General features: G+C 40.9%; 1 protein-coding gene across 1 annotated transcript in view; it reads left to right on the plus strand.

The window, feature by feature from the left end:
* The window catches only part of KLHL14 (kelch like family member 14), a 95,145-nt gene that overhangs the window by 64,949 nt on the left and 9,239 nt on the right, over positions 1–20,957 (plus strand). The window contains exons 3-4 of the mRNA XM_028098334.2: positions 8,053–8,142; positions 15,870–15,948. Coding sequence (XP_027954135.1) covers positions 8,053–8,142; positions 15,870–15,948 — 169 coding nt within the window. The remainder of the gene's footprint in view (positions 1–8,052; positions 8,143–15,869; positions 15,949–20,957) is intronic.

A 20,957-nucleotide genomic window follows, 5' to 3' on the forward strand; every position in this document is an offset into this window, starting at 1 on the left:
TTTATTTGAGAGAGAGTGTGTGTGAGCAGGGGGAGGGGCAGAGGGAGAGGGAGAAGCAGACTCTCTGCAGAGCAGAGAGCCCAACGTGGGGCTCAATCCCAGGACCTGGAGATCATGACCTGAACCGAAGGCAGATGCCTAACCAACTGAGCCACCCAGGCGCCCCAATTCACTAATATTTCTAATTAATGTATTAGGAATAAAAGCTCAAGCTAATGCCAGAGTCTGTCCCAGTGCTACGTATTGGGCACCGTGCTAGGCATAAAGCCATAAAGATGACACAGTCCAGCCTAAAGGAGCTCACAGATCTTTCAGTGGTAACAAACATACGACAGGCAATTTTAATAAACTGTCATGATTTGGCAAGTGTACAATAAAGGCATGAATTTAGTACCATAGTTGCACAAAAGAGGAAGTATCAAAGCAACACTCATTGTCAGGAAAATTCTCCCTTAGATACAATTTTGAACCATAAGAGAGAAACAAACTCTCTTCGTTCATGCACAGTGTCCAAAACCTAATACACATGCACTTTTTTCAGATTTATGTATCATGAATTCACCTCAATAATTTTGTCTTCAGTGGGACTATGGGAACGTGCCTCAATGTGTGCAGGACAAGTTGGGGATGAGGGAGAAAAGTGTTGGTAACCTTTGGGTTAATTCAGAACTTCAGCCAACTCATCACTGGATTCAGACCATGTAAATTTCTCACAGGGCTTAATTTTCCAGACTAATTGTCCTTAGTGATCAAGTCATCCCCAAATATACAAACTACTATTGGTAGTTTGCAGAGACAGTACCGTCCAAATATGACAGGAAAAAAAGGTAATAGAGCCTTTTCTGTGGATTATTTATTCAACAGTATCTATCAAGCCCCTGCTTCATGTAAAATGTTTTATTATACATCTGTTTCTACCTCCAGGGAATCATTGGCCAAGTTGCTAAGTCTTTGAAGAAAGACTAGAGGATAGTATTAAACCAAATAGTGAATTTTTAATTATTTATGTTTCTCAATTACACTTACTATAAAGTTGAAGAAATGGTTTTTAAAAATTCCTCTATGGTCCTATGGCAAGAAATACCAGTATTATTAAAGTGGGGCATCTTTCTTTCAGGTTATGTTTGTTTTCAACAACATGTAAATGCTATTTGAATTTGCTTCAATGAGTAAATATTCCACAAATATACATTCTAGCAACATCATGCTTCCAAAATATCATTTTTATTTTGCCAGTCTAGATAACTCCATAGAAAAGAACAGTTCAAAAATGGAAATCACATAATTATAGGTAACATAAATTCTGATATCATGAAACTGAAAACCCAACAGAAAAAATATATGAACGATTTTGGGGCTCAGTCACTACAGCATGAGACTCTTGATCTCGGGGTTGTAAGTTCAAGCCCCACATTGGATGTAGAGATTACTTAAAAATAAAATCTTTTTAAAAAAAGAAAGATAGATAGACTTGAAATTCATGAAAAGATGCTCAACCTCTAGCATAATTCAATATATGCCCATTTACATTTTAACTTGATCCCAATTGTTCACCTACCATATTGGCAAAGACAGAAATGTAAAAAGGGGTGCAGCGTAACAATATCCAACAAAATCTAAAATGCAGCCATCCTTTGGCCCAGAAATTTCCCTTGGAGGAATCAGTCCTACAGATGAACTCCCATGTGTGTGCATTGGGTGCCTCCAAGGACACAACAAAGCACTGTTGGTAGCAACAGCCTTCCACAGATGTCCCTTCTGTCCATCCCTAGCTTTGCTTCCTGATCAGGTGTCCATGATCTCCATCCAGACCACAAGAGTGCTCTACCTAGTCTCCCTCTTTCCCCTCCCTCCCTCTCCGCATCTACAGGAGCCAGAGTAATGTTTTTAAAACAGAGATCAGATTACATCATTCGGCGGCTTAAAACCCCTCCAATGCCTTTCCATCATGCCAAACATGAAATCCACTCCACTAACCTTGGCCTGTGAAGACCCATCTACCCAGTCTCAGCCTGCCTCCTGACTTCATCCCACGACTCTTTGGCCTTACTTACCTTCAGAGTTCCAGACACAGAGACCTCTCTGGGCTTCTCCGGCACAGCCGGTTCTTTTGTGCTTCAGAGTCTCTTTGCGTGGACTCCTTGCCCTCGTTTTATAACAGTGCCTCCCTCTAGCCCTTCAAGCTCTCTCTAAAATGCCATTCCCTGGCCACCCCAGCTAGAGCAATAACCAGGCGCTCACTCTGTAACACATCATCCCATTTTCTTTCTCCTTACATCATCTATTTTCATTTGGCTGTGTTCCTGTTCATTATGTAGTTGTTTACACACTTCTCTCCCCTGTAATGTAAGCTCTATGAGAGCTTAGTTCCCTGCCACATTATCAGCAGCCAGAAAAGTGTCTGCACATAATGGGTGTTGAATAAATGCTTGTTGAATGAATTAAGAATGGAATACATTATAGGATACCCATCAAACAGAACACTGTGCAGCCATTTAAAAAAAAAAAAATGCAGTGGTGGACAATCCAAGTGTTGTCTTCTGACCAAGCCTGCACCCTTGCACCTGACCTGCCCTTGGTCGGACCACCTAGACCTCATCTCAGATCTTTCTGTTCTGGTCTTCTTGCCATTCTCGATTCATTCCACGCCTGTGCCTCAAGGCCTTTGTTCTTGTCATTCCTGCACTTTTTCCCCTGCCTGGTTCCCTGGCTCACCTCAGTCAGCTTGAGAGGACTCAAAAGTCTGCTCACAAATGCCTTCCCTAACCACTAGCAACATTCCCCCCACCCCCATCACTCTCTCTCTTCTGACCCTCCTGTACTTTTCTTCATTGCACCTGTCATTTGAAACAAAAGTCCCTACTTACTTGTGCACACGTGTACTATGTGCTTCCCCTGATTGGAACGTTCCTTGATGCTCTTTTCCGCCATGACCTCCCCAGCGGGTAGAACACTGCCTGGCATAGAGTAGCAGCTGAACAAATATTTGACTGGCGGAGAAAGAGTAAATGAATGCATCCTTGAGCGCAAAAAAAAAGCAAGGTACTAAACAGTATGCCCATAGTTACGCTGCAGCCGTTTGTATTAAAGGAAATGACTCCTATATATAAACTCTCTGAAAGGGAAATCCAAGAACATACTAACAGTGACAGCCTCTACGATAGGAACTAAAAAGCTGAGGCACGGGGACAGAAGGAAAACTTACTGGTCCTCCATATCCTTACTTTTAATAAGATTTCATTTTTACCACGGGCATGGTAAAAATTAAGAATTATCTCATATTTGACAGTTTTGCAAGCTTATGTGTTTGAAGCCAATAGAAAATCAAGGCCCTCGTAAGCATTACGGCAAAATGTAAGCATTCAACAACCATTTATTTAGCAATCCTATAAACTTAGCATAGCCCTATTCAATCTCTTCTTTGGATGTTCATGAAAATGTGTGGTTAGGAAAGATACCTATACTTTCTGCTGGAAGAGATATATATTCCTTAGGCATATATGGGAGGAAACAGGGTAATGTGGATCTCTGACAGGATAAGACCTTATATAAATACAACAAGCCCTCTGCACGTTTCGTATGCCAGAAAAGCGCCTCTATACCCAAGATGCTTTGAATCTGCTTACAAGGTGGAAATAAGACCTCAGTGTTTTTTTAAAAAAATAAAAACTCTCCGCCAATAGACTCTACCCATCCTTAACTGGCTCATTATTCAGTGTTTTTCTGAACACTGGCTTCGTCAACCAACCATACCTTACTTTAAGAAAACCAACTATTTGAATACCTGGATTTATTAAAAAAAAATTATAGGAGTGTCCACTTGCTCTAATTAAGGATTCCTTTCAATATGAAAATAATAAACTTTTAAAATATGATTCAATACAAAAAAAGACACAGAAATTTCAGGAGCACCATCACTGAACACACAGGTACTCAGTAATTACTTGCTGGTTGGATGAGCATACCTATTGAAAATCAGTAGAGTGAAATGGACAAGAGCGTGGGTTGGGATCCAGTTTTCCCTGTGTTCGGGTTCTCTCTCCACCATTCATTAGCTGAGTATGACCTTCAACAAGTGACTTAACCTCTCAAGGCCTCAGTATTCCTTACCGAGATAAAACAAATGAGTATAATGCCTCCCTTGAAGTTTGTTGTATTAAATGAAAGATATGGGTAAATAAAACATTGGTACATTTTATCACATATTGCCTTTTATCATGTATTATAATATCAGATATGATTTCATTTACTAATTTCTGCTTGCCTGAATGGAAGCAAATGAATGGCAAGAATAAAACACAAGTGTTGTTATATTTTCGGAGATACAATATAGAAAACTATACACGAATATAATTACATATTTAATTTCTCTATCTATATCTATAGCACTCGAACAGTGTCTGGCACATGGTAAATGTTTGGTAAATGGTGGTTGGTAGTATGAAAAGGAACACAAAACACTGAGGGTTTGACTCTCCTTTGTCATATCCACGAAAACCAATTTTGTATGTAACACTCTAGGACGCTTTACTGTGCTGGTACAGGGAGGGGGTAAAAGACTGTGTAACTCAGATTTTTTTTGTGTGGCCTGAAACTTAGGAGAAAACAGTTAACAGGTATATAAGTAAATTGTGGCTGCTTATAACAATTGTTAACATCTCTTTTGTGTGTGATGATTAGTCATTCTGCAGAGCAAATACTGTGACTTAATATCCTGTCCAAGTTTATTTTATAGTGTTACTTGCTTCCCACTTTCTTAATTAAAAATACTAAATGTAAATGTTTTATTTAACATCCTAGACTAGAATAGAATATCAGGTGTTTGGGGCGGGAAAGGGAAACATGGTACAAATTGCTTCTGATTCAGAGACTAAATGAATGTGTTCCCTTAGGTGACCAAAGGTTTCTTCTTTCTCAGTTTTCTGGCTTCCCCCCCGCCTTTCCTTCTGGCACTTCTAGTTTGTTTAGTAAAGTTTAGAATTCTCACAAAAGGCCTTATAAACACGTGTTATGAGATTTTAAATCTGATTTGAAAGTGCCTCTTTCCTACTCCCTCTGAGTAAAGTGACCTTTTTAAATGGAGGGAAGTGGGTTTAGATGACAGTCATGATAAATGCGGTCATGTTCACTCAATAAAATAAGGCCCAGTGCATTTGAGGATAAATCAGTGAAATGTACAGCCCCACCTGTCTGTCTCCATCATTCATTTCCACTGTCACTTTCACAGTGGCTGATGGATCACAGTTGCTGTAAAATTAGACAGCCTTTAATCTCATTTCATCCTGATTAGCTTCTCTTTACCCTTTCCCTCTAACTCACTGACTGACACGCTAAAAACTCGCACTGGGCTATATATGAACATGAGTACAAACGTCTCCTCCAATACCTGCCTGTGAGGGCAAGGCTGGTGTCCACTTCTCGAGAAATCTGGAAAGGGTCAGGCATGTGTATCCCTTGTTATTTAAAAGGTAATCAATACGTGCAGTACCCAGTGCCATTTTAGACAGATGTTTGCTCTTGCTCACTGCCCTATTTATTTTGCTTTGCTTCAGGTTTAATCAGAAGTCAAATTAGGTCTTTTGCAAAACTCGAACATTGATTTAATATAGATTTTTTCTAATAAATTTGGAACGTTTCACATTCAGAATAATTTCAAAGAGTTATTTGTGTGTATTTATAGCCTCTCGATTCACAGTAATAATTTAGAAAAGACAATAATTCAGGAATGAGAATACTAAAATACTCAGCCAAGAAATATAGCACCGAAGGTTTAAAAACAAGAGTAAAAAATGGGAATGCCTTCAAGTAGCCTTTATATTAGGACTTCAAAGAGCTTCTCTCTTATTTTGAAGGTTTCCATAGTTTAGGGCAATAGTTTCATTTGTTTGCATAAAGCATAACAATAGGAGTAATCAAATGAAAAAGAGGCTTAAGAACAAATCATGTATTATTTCCTTCACTTAATTTCTGCTTGCCTGAATGGGAGCAAATAAATGGCAAGAACAAAACGCAAGTGTTGTTATATTTTCAGAGATTGCGCTTTATGATCAAACTGGACCTCTAGTTAAAAAGATGCTAATACAGGTTTTCATTACCTGTAAGGTTTGGGCACTGAGCTGACCAATACCCGCGTCCCATGTGAACAGATGCACGCAGATGATAATCAACACAGTGAGCTTACACTGCCCAGATGACATGATGATGAACTGGAGTAGCACCAGACTGCTCACAATATACACAATATACATCACGTATGAGCAGCATAGTTTTCTGTTTGCTATTTTGGAACTAGCATCATAATCTAAACAATGATAATTTCTTTTTAATGTTCAAAACTATTCCATCTTAGTTGGTCGGCGAACTCAACATATATTCTGCCCCACTGGATTCTGAGAAGCTATATGGTATCTTTGCAGAGCCGTATGGTTAAAAGCATTTTCCAAAGAGATAACTGAGGGTTAAGGGGCAAAAGGACATCCCCAAGATGATTCCTTAAGTCAGTGACCTAATTAATGGACCACACACAAATCCACGGATCGCACAAATCCACATCCAAGTTCCACATTATCACAGAAATCAGGGGTTTCTGTACCGAGGCCTTCTGGCATTATAGATATAAGTTCAAAAAACAATGAATATTCCTAGCAAAAAATAAATAAGTAATAAAATAACCCAAACTCCTAAAATCGTTTAGTAAGAAGCTTAAATGATCTGATTTGCTCTTTCGGAAGCTGTGTTACAGATTTCAAAGCTATGCCTGTTCCTCATTCATTGTATTTACATATCTTAGCCAGCATAAGTGCATTCTGAGAAAAATAAAAGATAGGAAAAACAAAATGAAATGAGAGATATATATCATCCAAAATAAGTTGGCCATAAGATAGGCTCTCTCTCTTTCGGCATTGGCAAAAGAGCACAAAGAGCTGGCCCTGACTCATATTGATTTCCCACTGCACTGGTTTCTTAAGTGCTCTGTTGATCCGTGTCAAGCAATACGTTCCCTGCCTGAACATGCACATCACCTCCCCATTTGTCCTCACCTAGATTTAAGGTGCCCATATGATGAGCTGAACAAGGACATCATTTTTCCTACTGGTGTCACTGGGTCCAAACCACCGCATGTGATATGATAACTAATTCTGTGTGAGTTTACATTTGCCATATGATATGATAATAGCAGAGACCAGCACTGCACTGCACATGGGGTGACAGGGCTGTCCTAATCTCACTGTGCGTGTCCCCGAAAGAAAATGTAAATGAGAACAGACAAATACAGAGACACCTGGCTTTGGTGGGTTTCTGAAGAACACACCCTCCTCGCAGCCACCACACTGGGGCCGGGAGGGTTGGGGGGAGAAGGGCGAGACCAAGGGAATGGATGTTTGTGATGTTCCTGACAGTTTTTATCTTTGTTCCAGAAGAGCTCCTAAGCAGATAGATAGAAAATGTGTGATTGTGCTGCTAATGACATTGTACAGGAGATTAAGCGTATACATTTGGAGAAGGCATTAAATCAGCAGGACCTTAATTTAAAAACTTAAAACTGTATGGAAATTCAGCTTGCTCATTGCTGTGGAATAGAAAGCTCCCAAGCACCCCGAGTCTGTTTATGGAAAGACTGCCAGCAAACCAAGTTTGGGCAGAGCATCTTCATGGCTCCAAGTGTTTGCAGGGTTATTTCTTCCAAGCAGTAACCCCCAGCCCTGTCCATTTGGGAGGATCCGTCATTGCTTTAGAATTCGATCCCCATCATCAGGCAGGTGAGGAGAACTTAAGAATCGAAAGCAGCATGACAGGTTGTCCTTGACTAATTTGCGGAATAATATTATGTAAAATTAGTCAAAAGGGGTTGGGTTTGAGATTGCTGGGAACACACGGCTGAGCCACAGTGGATGGGTGGGTGCCCCGCTCTGCTGCTTATGCTCTCTTCTTCCTTCCGACTTACTCTCACATTTTATGCCCTTTGGTGGAAGCAAATAACCAGGGAGCCAAGGTATCAAGTCCTAAGATGAAGAAATTCATGCGTCTTTTTCTTCCCCCCCTCAATTCCAGTTATGCCGTACAACAGTGCCCACCACTGCGTTGTGGAGGTAGAAAACTTCTTGTTTGTGCTGGGTGGAGAGGACCAATGGAACCCCAATGGTAACTATTGAACTCAACAAGTATGTGTGTTGTGGAAGGCGCCGCCAGTAGCAGCCCGTTTCGTAATTACTGTGGAAAATGTATGTCTGTGCACAGGGACAAATGAAACAGTCGGTAAATTGGGCTGACAATTGGAGGGAGGGTCAACCATTGAGCCGGCAGAGGACGCACGCAGCAGAGCATTCGCTCATTGACTGTCTGGGGATTTGGCTTCGCAGTGATGCCCCAGCCCCTCTCCTTATCCATCCCCTGAGGAATGCCACGAGCATAAGCTCAGACTCCCTAGAGGCAGGTAGCAAGCTGCAGCTATTAAGAATCCTCACCACCTTCCCCACCACTTTTCTCCCATTTTATCAATACAGTAAAGCAGTTTTCCATAAATAAGCTTTATCTGCGGTCACAACGCATAACCCCAGCTGAAGTTCCTTTGCAGCTTTTGTTACTTGAGACCCACTCGGGTGGCTGCACCTTTTGCAAGGGCTCCTTTCGAAGACTATCCACCACCTTCCCTGTTGATGTGATTACTTCAGAAATTTATCACAAAGAGAAATTGAACATTTTAACACACTTCCCAAGCCAACACAGGGAGAACACTGTGCCTTGCAGAATACGCAAAATTATCAAGATATTTTTGGAACGCTTGCACATGAAGGAGGAGTTGCGGTTGTAGCCTTCTGTGTAACAGAGATCATTATGACCGAGAAACCATAAAACAGCTTGCAGGTACACATTTTTACTTTAAAACCCCAGAACATCCAAGTGAAATTACATATACTGCATGTATTTTATTGTGAATGCTCTCTTTCAGCATCTGCACCAAGGCAAATTATAGAAAATTGTTACATCTGTTCACTCTAGAAAATCTTCCAGGAAAACAACCCAGGCCACCCTCCAAGAACACTTCTTTGAGGAGAGCAGGACACTCTTTCTCAAAACCTGCAGCTTTGTTGGTTCCAATCCTTGAGCATTCCAAAGCGGACAGTTCCTGAGCTTTGTGAGAAACAGGTTTAGAACAGAAACAAAAGGGATAGTTAATATGTCTCCTCTAACTTACCTTTGCAGTGACAGACTTGACGTGTCCCCAAATATGCTGGCAGATGTACAATCTACTGTAAGCTCCCCATTTACTGCTTAACCTGTTCTCCCTCCAAAGTGATCTGAACTGAATAGAGCCTTTGTAAGTGAACAGTGCACAGCCATCAGGTTTATCTAAGCAAAAAATCTGCCGAGCAGTCTTTTTTGAAGGCCAGATTAGAACTCACATGTGACAAGAGAAGGCTGCAAAGTCCTGTTTCTGGGGACCATGCTCTCTTAGCCTGCCTCCCGTCCCAGGTGGAGCAGGCCTCTGTTAAGATGCCAGTCTTGGTGCGACCACTTGGTGTTCACAAAACACCATGAACTTCCCATTCCTCTGAGACAGACCTTTTCAGCAACACAGAAAACCTGCTCCCAGGGTTATGCCCCTCCTCCTCAAAATAACCTACATCTGCTTACTGTTTCCCATTGTCTTATCAAGCATAGCTGAGAGATTGGGTGGGGGAGGGTGGTTAGGGAAGAGCATAATGGGCGTATTCCTTTGTCTGGTCTAGAGAGTCAGGGTTTTATCTACGAACTAATTCAGACTCCCATAAAACTGTGCCATTGGACCTCACTGATTTGCTTTCCCCCACCCCTCAGAGGAACAGGAATTCAGTTGAAAGCCCTCAATGAATATGCCGCAACAAAAGACTGTAGAAAATAGTGTTGCATTTACTGCAGAGACACCTGTCACTGTCACTACTCAGCATGCCCCATGTGAAGAGCTATGTGACAAATTCTTGCCAGACTGCAGCACTGAGGCATTGTGTGCTTTGGACAATTGCTACTAATACATTTGTGTGATTTAACGTGTCTCTCTTCTTTTGCTTGAGCCACTAGGAGGCTCAGAATTGAATTTTAGTAAAACTTTAATTTTACGTTTACTCTCAATTTGGCCGTGGCAGCTAACTCTTTTTCTGTTAGACCCCCTTTTAGAGCTGTGGGAGTCCTACCTGAAAAGCTGAGTCATTCTGTCCCTGATGTGTTTGGCATGTGAAGCCATTTGTATAGATGTGGGCAAATGCTGATGAGCCACTGACTCAGCTCTCCTAAACAGAGGAGAATTGGTCACATCAGGAGGCGGGCAGGCCAGTCTTCTGTACCCCTGGGTCAATCACTCAGTCATTGGCTGAGGTCTTCCCCCAGGTCAGGGGGAGGGTAGGCAGGGATATGGCCTCTACAGCTGAGAGCAGTTCCCCAGAGAGGGAGCAGCTATGACAGTGAGCAACCTGGGGAGCACAGCACCAATCTGGTAAAGGTATCTGGGCTAGGTACCAAACACACCTCTAACACAATCCTTTAGACATTTTCCATGTAGCTTCATATTCCAGCCATCTGGTCAACCATACCTGAGCCCCCCCTTTTTTTTAACCATGAACAGTAGTATTTATTGAGTACTAATTATTATCCAGGAATTCGCTAAGCACTCACCTGCATAATTTTACTTAGTCCTCACAACCATCCTGGGAGGCCTGTTGCATGATTGTTCTAATTTTACCATGAGGAGTCCAAGCCCGAAGAGGTAAAAGAACTTGCCAGGACACACAACTTGCACAGAGTTGGGCTGATTCCAACCTAGGTCTGCCTGCCTTGGTGTTGAACCATTGTATAACATTTCCCCCTCACGTAGACATATGTATTTTGTTAGATACTAAATAACAAGTCATGTTTTTGCCTTTGATCTTGTGAAATTAAGTCAGTATTGTATCACAGTGGAAAGTGGCTCTCATTCCCAAGGAACTCTTCATCACTTCTCATTTAGAAAACCAGGGACTCAATCATCTCAAAAATATGGGATTTTCATATTATAATACAATTATGCAATTAAAAAGTAAGCAGTTAATACCAAAACTTATAAAGAATATCAATCCTATGATAATATATAACTTTAATTTCATTGCTACCAGGGAGGAAAAATTAAAAATCCATGAATTCAGATGTTTTGGATATGTCAGTTCCAAAGACGAAATCTTAAGTTAAACTTCAGTTCTGAAAATGATGCCTGAGATGCATGTCTTTGAATGAAATACAAAATTGTAAATTTTAATACATGCTCATAAAACATGTACGTACTCATAAAATACAAATATAATTTTTTTATCTATTATCTTGATTACAAGACCAAAATTTGAAATCATAAAACATACTACTTACTGGAAATTTAAACAGGACACATACATTGCTTTTCTAGTCAGCTATAGATAATAAATCCTATTAACTCCCTTCATGTCATTAGTGATTGGAATGCATTATAATATTCTAATACATATACATACATTCTGTCAGTGCCCCAGCTTACAGAAAACCGATTTACATTTGTCCCTTCCTGATGATTGACTCCCAAAAACACTGCCTGGAGGAGACTTCCTTCCCTTCCCATTCTAACCTTTCACCACTGGCTGAAAACTGCCACCCCATGCTCCATTTACCTATCACTTAACGGATAGTCAACAATGGTGTCAGGTGATAGGACATCATCACACAAAGAGAAGAAATTGGGGCAGATTTAGGAAAAAATGGAAAAGATGAGAAGAAACTAAAGGAGTGGAGTAATCCAAAATCCCATTGCATATGGCCACCACTCTCAAGCTGCTGGTAGAGTCCCAAAAGAAGCCACAAGGAAGGAACAAATAACTCCTTTTTTAGCTCACATTCCTCTCGCCACCACACTCATTTCTTCTGAGGTTCATTATCCCCTCCACACATCCTTTGCCAACTCCAGAATGCCTTCCTTCTTTTTCTCTCCCCAGTCCTCGGTCCTCACCCCTCTTTCACACCATTGACCCTGGCCCTGGAAGGCCTTTCTTCATCTTCTATCCATATCACACCGGTCCCGGCTTAGCCTTTTCTCTGAGTGAAGGCCGCTACCAACACAACCAAAGCAAACATTGCTCATTTATACCAGAAGGCACTCTGCCCCATTCCTGAAAGGAGGCAGATGTCTTCCTCCAAATGAAAATTCTAAACCAAACTTCAGAGAGAAACGTTCTTATATATGGCAAGTATGCTCTACATTCCTATTAACAACATTCATCTTCAGGTGCTTTGGGGAATTAACCTTGGAACCTATCAAGATTTTTTTTTCCTAGAGTGAAATGATTGCAAATTCTACAAAAACTCCCTTATAAACCAACTCTAGATGTAATCCTTCCTTGAGTTGGAGCCTCCCTTTGTGGAATCCAAGTCTTTTGGCTCATTCTCACTCTTGGAACTCTTAACTCTTTCTGTATACTCCCAAATAAAATTTAACTTACCACCCAATCACACCATCCAGACCCTTTCACAAGGTCCTTGGAACTCAATGTTGTCACATCCACAAAATCCCCAGAATCTTTAAACTCTCTTCTGAATGGTCACCTCCATTGTCTTCTAGTCAAAACCTGGCAATCTTATGAGAGTACTGTTTTCCCAGCCAGCCTCTCTAATGGACACTGGGTTCTGCTCCCCAAACTGACCCAGAACTTCATATTATTGGAGGCAGGTAGATTCCTACTACCTCTTTGTTATCACTCCCACAACCTTAAAACCCACCACTTTAAAGCATGTCGTCAGGTTTTACCACCCGCTGCCCCTTTATGTGGCAGCTATCTACTCATCCTGGACATGCCACCTTCTTCACTCTGCCCTACCACTTTCTCACTGATGTCCTTACTTCCCTCCTCACTGGCCTTGTGTTGCCCATCCCTGTAATCACATTAGCGCATATTCCTGCAGCCCTTGCATCCATCTCTCCTTCCATTATGCCTGCCTGGTAAAGCTTTGGCCCTGGTTAAGCCCGACACTCTTCCTCCTCCTCCTCCCTGCACCTGAGGGACTAAATGTGGATAGAGAATACTGGCTACAAGCCAACCGCACTAAACTTCCCTGGTCAGTATACTCTCCCACCCTCCAAGTTAGCTATCTCACGCTTTCTCTCTCTTCAAATGCCTCTTTCTCCAAAACCTCCCTCCTCACTCTCAGCTGATGGCCTTGCTTCGTAGTTCATTGAGAATAGAAGCAATCAGAAGATAAAATCATCTTGCCATGACCGAGTCTAGTGCCACTTATCTCCATTGCTACCCATGTATTTTCTCTTCCCTCCTATTATTTTCTCTTCACTCCTATTTCTGCTCCAATCTAAGGCCTATTTCTCATTCTCACTTGTCTGCTCAAGGACTTTCTGGTACTTCTGGACTTAAAAACACAACCAAACTACCAAACAAAACCTTCTCTTAATGCTGCATCCTCCAGCTATCATCTTCTCCTTTTTGTGACAAAAGTCCTAAGAAGCATTGCCTTCCCCTTGCATCTGTTCTCTTAGATCTTAGTCTGTCTTGAGGAGTCCCTATGTGTCTACTGAATCAACAGTTGTCAAGGCCACCACCAGCCTCCACGTTGCAAATCCTACGGTCAGTTTTCAGTTGTTCACTCGTCTTTCTGAAGCACTCTTTGACATTGTTTCCAAAATATCGTACTTCTCCTCCTATCTCTGACAATTCCTTTCCTTTGCTGGTTTTTCTTTTTGTATTCTAGGGCTCAATCCCAGGACCCATTATCTTCCATGTCCATACCCTCTGCCTAAAGGGTTTCATTTCGTTCTATGATTTTAAATAATATCTCTAGACCAGTGACTCTAAAGTTTGCTTCTGCAGCCTCAGTTAGCCAGTGGCCTACCACACACTTCCACTTTGAGATCCTGTAGGCCTCTCAAGGTTAAGTCCAAAACAGAACTAGTGGTTTCTCTTACCAACCCCCACACTGCTCTTGCCTGGTCTTCCCTACTTCAGCAAATTTCATGACCTTCCATCTAGTTACTCAGGCTAAAAATCTGGCAGCCAGCCTTAATTACTTACTTTTTCTCATACCAACATTCAATCTATCTGAAAACGTTATCGGCTATGCCCGTACAATGGATCCCAAACTTGGCCGTATCTGAATGTCTCCACCTTCATTCAAGCCACCATCAGCTCTTGCCTTGACTGTTATAATGGCTTCCTGACAGCTCCCCTGCTCCCAGAGTGGCCCCTCTATCATCTCCTCTTCACACAACAGCCAGAGTGACCTTTGTAAGAGAGAAATTAGGCCATGTTCCTCATTTGCTCAAAACCTTCCAGTGGCCTCCTACTGTTCTTATAACAGAAGGCACAATCCTATACCAGTACACAAGGCGCCCCAGATTTGGACCTCATTATGCCTCTGACTTCTGTTCAAGTCACCCCAGAATTTTGCTGGTTTTAAACTCATGGCCAACCCCAGGGACTTTCTACTCACCTGACCCACTGTGTGAGAGGTTCATTCGGCGGATATTTGCATGGCTGGCAGAAGACATCTGTAGGCAGGGAACACTTCTATTTAAATTAGCCTCCCCACTATCAATCCCTGCTTCATTTTTCTTTATAGCATTCCTCTCTACTTGAGAATATGTATTTCTTTATTCATTCACAAGAACAGGGACTTTTCCTTTCTTGCTTACCAATATATTCTCAGAACCTAGAACACATAAGACATACAATAAATACTCAATATATTTATGCAATTAATAATTGTGTTGGATATACGTGCCTGTGTGAGCATGTACACACACAGACACACACACACACACACACACACACCCCTGTCTGTCTATTCCTGTGGTGGAGTTTGGTACCTGTATTTCAATGTTTAGTTACATGTATATGAACAAAAACAGACTTTCAGAGTTAAAACTTCAAGTGCTTTAGATGACTGTCATCTCAGGCGCTACACAGAAAATGGAAGGCACTCTTTTGCTTCCATTTCTTGCTTTGGTGTCAGTCTGTATGAAAAATAAGATTCATATCAATGCCTTGGAGGCACCACTGTGCTTCCGAGGCTCAACAGAGGGGATACGGGTTCACCAGCTCTGAGGACTCCTGTTGCCCATCTTAGCACATGTGCCTGTAACTGTGCTTCCCCCGAATACATGCACACAACTAACGTGACACGCACAGGCTAAACCTGATTTCCTAAGGCAAACTCTTATTCTAGTGATTGCGGTGATTTCCATGGGGAGAGAGCTGACTCAACCATGACTAGGGTTTTGGATCATTAAAAAAAGGGCTCTCACCAGAGATATCACACAAGGTGGTCTCTGGAACTGATTATTTACAGACAATAACTTCATGTTTTTAAAACACAAAAATTACCAAACCCCAGAAATTTGTCCCCTAACTTTGTGGTAAAACTGGTTTGATAAACATACTTGCTTTTCTTCTCATGGTTGATTTAGTTTTATTCTGACTCCTTCCAAAAAAAAAAACGGAAAGAGAGAGAGAGAGAGAGAAAGAAAGAAAGAAAGAAAGAAAGAAAGAAAGAAAGAAAGAAAGAAAAGAAAGGAAAGAAGAAAAAGAAAAGAAAGAAAGAAAGAAAGAAAGAAAGAAAGAAAGAAAGAAAGAAAGAAAGAAAGAAAGAATGAAAGAAAGAAAAAGAAAATAAAGGAACATGGAGGAGAAGAGAAGAAAAAAGGAAAAATAGTTGAGGTGGCACATTTATTTTTCCACTGACTTCCTGCTTCTCAGACTGTGTTAGATAGTCCCTCCAACTTAATTCATCTCTGTGTTAGACCTGAGAACAGAGACATCTTATAAACACTATTAAATGTTCAAAACAACAAAGGAATCTAAGTTTTAAATGTCTCAAATATATTTTTACAGGAAAACACAGTACAAATTTTGTCAGCCGATATGATCCTCGATTTAATAGCTGGATACAACTTCCACCCATGCAAGAAAGGTAAGTGTTTATTTCGTATGTCTGAAACATTTGTGGCTGCCTTACAGGAAGCGTGGATGCTGAATGGTTTTCTGTGATAAATTATGCTAAGCGGAGCCAATGAGAGAATGCAAAATTTGGCCTGGCCAATTTAGAATTACTACTTTGTTAACGCAATGGAGAAAAATAATCAAAAAGTCAATTATTGGTTCTAATAGAGGAAGAAAAAAATTGTATGACTTGTCTTCCGTTACTACATTGCTTTGGATTTTTGGCAAGTGGAGCTAAAATCTCACCGCCCCTCCCACTTTTCTCAGTGGTAATATACTTAAATCCTATATATAAATATAAAACACCATTCTTACGGTGGTATCCATTTTGATGCAGAAATTGCAAGTATTAAATTTTCCAGTCTCACTAACTCAAATCCTTGACGTTTGCCCTCTCAACTATCCTCCCATCATACATTCAAAAAGAGGTCCTTTGTTAGCTTTAAAAAAAGAAAAAGTTTTGCAAGCTGTCATCTTGTTTTTTTTTTTATGTACTTGGGTTTGAATCTCACGCCTGTCTCCCGGCTGCCAAGGGGTAAGTGGCTACTACATTCATACAGATTTTGCCTCTCCTGCTGTTACCTACAGGAGGCCGCATCTTAACCTGCACATGCAAATTCCCATGCTAAATCTTGAGCACTCAGGGCGCCTGGGTGGCTCAGTCGTTGGGCGTCTGCCTTCAGCTCAGGTCATGATCCCAGGGTCCTGGGATCGAGCCCCGCATTGGGCTCCCTGCTCCGCAGGAAGCCTGCTTCTCCCTCTGCCATTCCCCCCCTGCTTGTGCTCTCTGGCTCTGTCTGTCTGTCAAATAAATAAATAAAATCTTTAAAAAAAATAAATTTTGAGCCCTCGATTCTTTTCAAATAATACTTCAGCATCCTCTTGAGCAAAGTATCTGATATAATAACAATAAGCTGCAACTTATTTCTTCTTCTCAACTGAATTATTGAAGAAATAATTTTCTTTCCTGTTTCCCTCATGACTCTTCACCTTAACATCTCTTTTATAAACATTCAGTTAGATTATGCTAAGATCAACTTAGATCCTTATCATAAATTCCAAGTGAACAGGAAGTTCTCAGATAATATCATTGATTCAAAAATGTGCATTACTGCAGCAATGCTAGGAGAAAACTCTGTATCTAACACTCTCTTCCCTATAAATATGTTAAAACCGTCTTTCAGGAGACTAAAAACTATACATTGGAAATGATGAGGCACAATATAAGGACCACAGACACTTTTAGGAATGTGTAGTTCAAAGGTACCTCGAGAAATTATTCTTTTTTTTTTAAGATTCTATTTATTTATTTGAGAGAGAGAGAATGGGAGATAGAGAGCACAAGAGGGAAGAGGGTCAGAGGGAGAAGCAGACTCCCCACCGAGCAGGGAGCCCTATGCGGGACTCGATCCGGGGACTCCAGGATCATGACCTGAGCCGAAGGCAGTCGCTTAACCAACTGAGCCACCCAGGCGCCCTCGAGAAATTCTTCTTTTTTTTTTTTTAAAGATTTTATTTATTTATTTGAGAGAGAGAGAGCACATGAGAGGAGGGAGGGTCAGAAGGAGAAGCAGACTCCCCGCCGAGCAGGGAGCCCGATGCGGGACTCGATCCAGGGACTCCAGGATCATGACCTGAGCCGAAGGCAGTCGTTTAACCAACTGAGCCACCCAGGCACCCTCGAGAAATTATTCTTAAGTCAGCTAATACCCTGACAAACTTCTCCACCCCCCGTCTTGCACATACCTGTATGCATGGTAGCCTCCTGATGACTTTCTCCAGTGTGCCTTGTTTCTCTCCCTTTGGGGTTATTTCTTGGTTGCTCTTATTGTGGCTGCATCACTTTACCCTTTAATCAAAACCATCCCAAGAAGTTTTACTTAAAAAAATATATATTTTTAAAATAAATATCAGTAATATGTTTGAAATGGCAGCATCTCATCACCACAGTCCCCTTTGCTGGGGGCTGCACACCATGATAATTAACCTTCATGCCTTCGGTTTGGGAGGCATAACTCACGTCGCGGTCAATTATCTCACTGTAGAGCCCCTAAGGATGAGAAGTATTGCTGCAAAACCTAATTAGTAATTTTTTTAAATGTGTATTGTTTACTTGATATTCTATAATGACTTCCTCTGAGGCACTATGGCCTATCATGGCAGGGTCCTACTTAGACAATTTTTAGCAGCTCATTGACCTGATAAAAAGACCTGCCATGGTCTGTTGGCGCCTGGCAGCCACCGTTGACAGGATGGACTGTTTAACGTTTCTTTCTAAGTCATTATGGTATATCATGTCAGGTCCCTAGTAAGAGAAGTTTTTTTTTAGATTTAGAACAATCAACTCGGTAGACCAAATAAAGAGCTCCTTATAGAGCTGAGCGGGAAAAGGCAGATCTCACAAATGCCCAGTCAATCTTCTAGCTCCAGATCTCCTATGCGTTGGTTGATCCAGGTAGCAATCCATAGCTTAAAATGAAATTTTTCTGTCATTGCCAAGCTTCCATTCTAAGTAGCAAGTATGATCAGTGACCGGCGTGGCTTAATTGGTGATTAAACGAAGAAGAAAAGAAGAAAAAGAAGAAGAAAATATGAGAGACACGCTTCAGACCCAAAAAGAAGTTTCTTGAAACATTTCAATGAGTTAATTCTGCATTTTATAGATCATGAATCAGGCTTACCAGAACTTGCCCCACCTCCCCCCTTCCATTAGTTGCTACCAAACCGCGGAGGAATGGTTATGCTGAGAAATTACCAAACTGAGAATAATAGAAACATGTTGAAAACCACCTCCGGGGTAACCCACTCTTAGAGCTGGCTGGACAGACTCCTAGGATATCTTACCCAATCAGAGCTTCCTAAGGAGTGCTATAATAAAAGTGCAAATATGCCCCTCCCACCCAGTCCAACAGGGCAATGGGCACACTGCCTCTAGGTTTACTCAAAACTAACTCGCGAATTGTATCCCCGCTACCTATGAAATAATTGCAGGAAAATATACATTTAAACGTAATGCTACTGAGTTGTTTTGGTCTCAGATGTAGGATTTGATTCTTCAGTGAAAAGAGGTTAAAAGTTGAAACCAGGATCAATAGAAACGCTTTGATGACTTTACATTATTTTCCAGTAAAAATAGACATTTTAGGTATTATTTATATGGAGATCTTACCTCCTAGCTAGTGTAGGAAAAAAAAAAAAGACGAGAAAGAAAAAGCAGTTTGGAGAGCACTAACAACAAAGTTTATATTTCACAGAGTAAGTTTTTATTTCACAGAGTAAGGAAATACATAAAAAATTGTTTCCAAATTTAAATATTTTGTTTCTAGAAGGCTTACAAGAAACAACGTGAAATTCTATTTGAAAAATCTGTTGCCATTTGAACCTGATGGTGAAAGTCAAGAATTGAGCTAATTGAGTACTTCAGTCTCATGCTTTAGTATATAAACTGACCACCCTAAGGGTCAGAAAGAACTAGTAAAGACCTGTACAATATGCAGGGTTCAAAGTATGTTTGTAGAAGTTGCTGGTAGTCTTTTTTTAACTTATCACAATGCTTTGAATATTGCCTCTGGCGTTGGAGAAGGAGGGGCTGGAGGAGAGAGAGAGATGAACAATTGGAAATACAAATAGTGTAATCCCATTTAAAAATCTTCAGTAATCTGGAATTTAGTTTTCCAAAAAAAGCCCCAGAGAGCCTAATCCTGTGTGGTTCTTCATGGGGGGGGGGGGGCAGGGGGGTGGAGCGGCAGGGAGCACTCCCAAGAGAGACCTGGTATGGTAAAATTTTAGCCTGGAGCAAAGGTTCACAGTTGCTGACAGACCATTAACTATCCAGTGCTCCTATAATGCATTTCATGAATTCTCGCTTTGGGCATGCAAGGGGCTAAGTCCTAGGCTCAGAGTCTTCCCTATTGGAATTTCTACATAAAAATGCACTTTTAGTCAGGAAGTGAAACCTACTGATTTTTTTTTTCCATTTAGATCCTAACAGTGACACTGTGTGGATAAAGCTAGGAGTACACATGAAGCATCAAATTAAGAAAATCTTGGCTAAAAAGAGAGCAAGTTCTGACAGGCTCGCTCTGTGTCACTGAGGAAGGAAGGAACCAGGACAGACAAAGTGAGAGAACTGAAATTTAGACTAGGGTGCAAGGAGTTCACACTACCATGAAGAGGTCTGGCTCTTATTCTCCATTACCTAAACTTATTTAATGGAGGGTTTTCATACTTGTCATGAGTAACAGGCATTTTCTCTTCTAGACCAGTATATAGCACGTACAAGAATGCAACATCTTACAGCCCACATAATCCAAGTTATTTAAAGCTGGCCCATTAGTAAAATTATTTCAGAGGCTCTAAGACTTGTTATAGATTCCTCATATGGAAGAGGGTTACTGACTTACTCTAGTGTCCACAGTTTAAAGAAATATCTGTGTTCCTTCGGTCTCTTCTTGTAGACATGTCAGTCTTTCCAATGAAACATTTTCACTGAGAAGGTCAAAGCACTTGTAAGACACCCGTGACCCTGTCATATTCAATAAGAGAACAATGGAAATCTGGTTAGAGAAACAGAAGGAAGCAATGGACATCTGTGGGCACTTAATTTTGCAACTGTTTTTAACCTAGCATTTATAACCTAACATTATATTTAACCTGTATTATATTTAAATGGGTTTTTACTTCTCTGTAACAGGAAATCTCAAAATTTTTAGATTAATGATTGCTCTGATAATCCAACTAAAAGCTTCTTCCAAATACCTTTCTCCAAACTTCTATGTGGAATCTAAAAAAAAGTCAAAATTACAGAAACAGAATGAATGGTGGTTGCTAGGGGCTAGAGGATGAGGGAAATGAGAGCTTGGTCAAAAGGTACATACTTTCAGTTATAAGATGAAAAAGTCCCAAGTATCTAATGTATAACATGATGATTGTAGTTCATATTGTACTGTATACTTGAAATTTGCTAAGAGAGTAGACCTT

Source organism: Eumetopias jubatus, unplaced genomic scaffold, assembly GCF_037043125.1.
Source record: "Eumetopias jubatus isolate StellerSeaLion01/CBP00866 unplaced genomic scaffold, mEumJub1_p1.0 scaffold_16, whole genome shotgun sequence".
Taxonomy (NCBI): domain Eukaryota; kingdom Metazoa; phylum Chordata; class Mammalia; order Carnivora; family Otariidae; genus Eumetopias; species Eumetopias jubatus.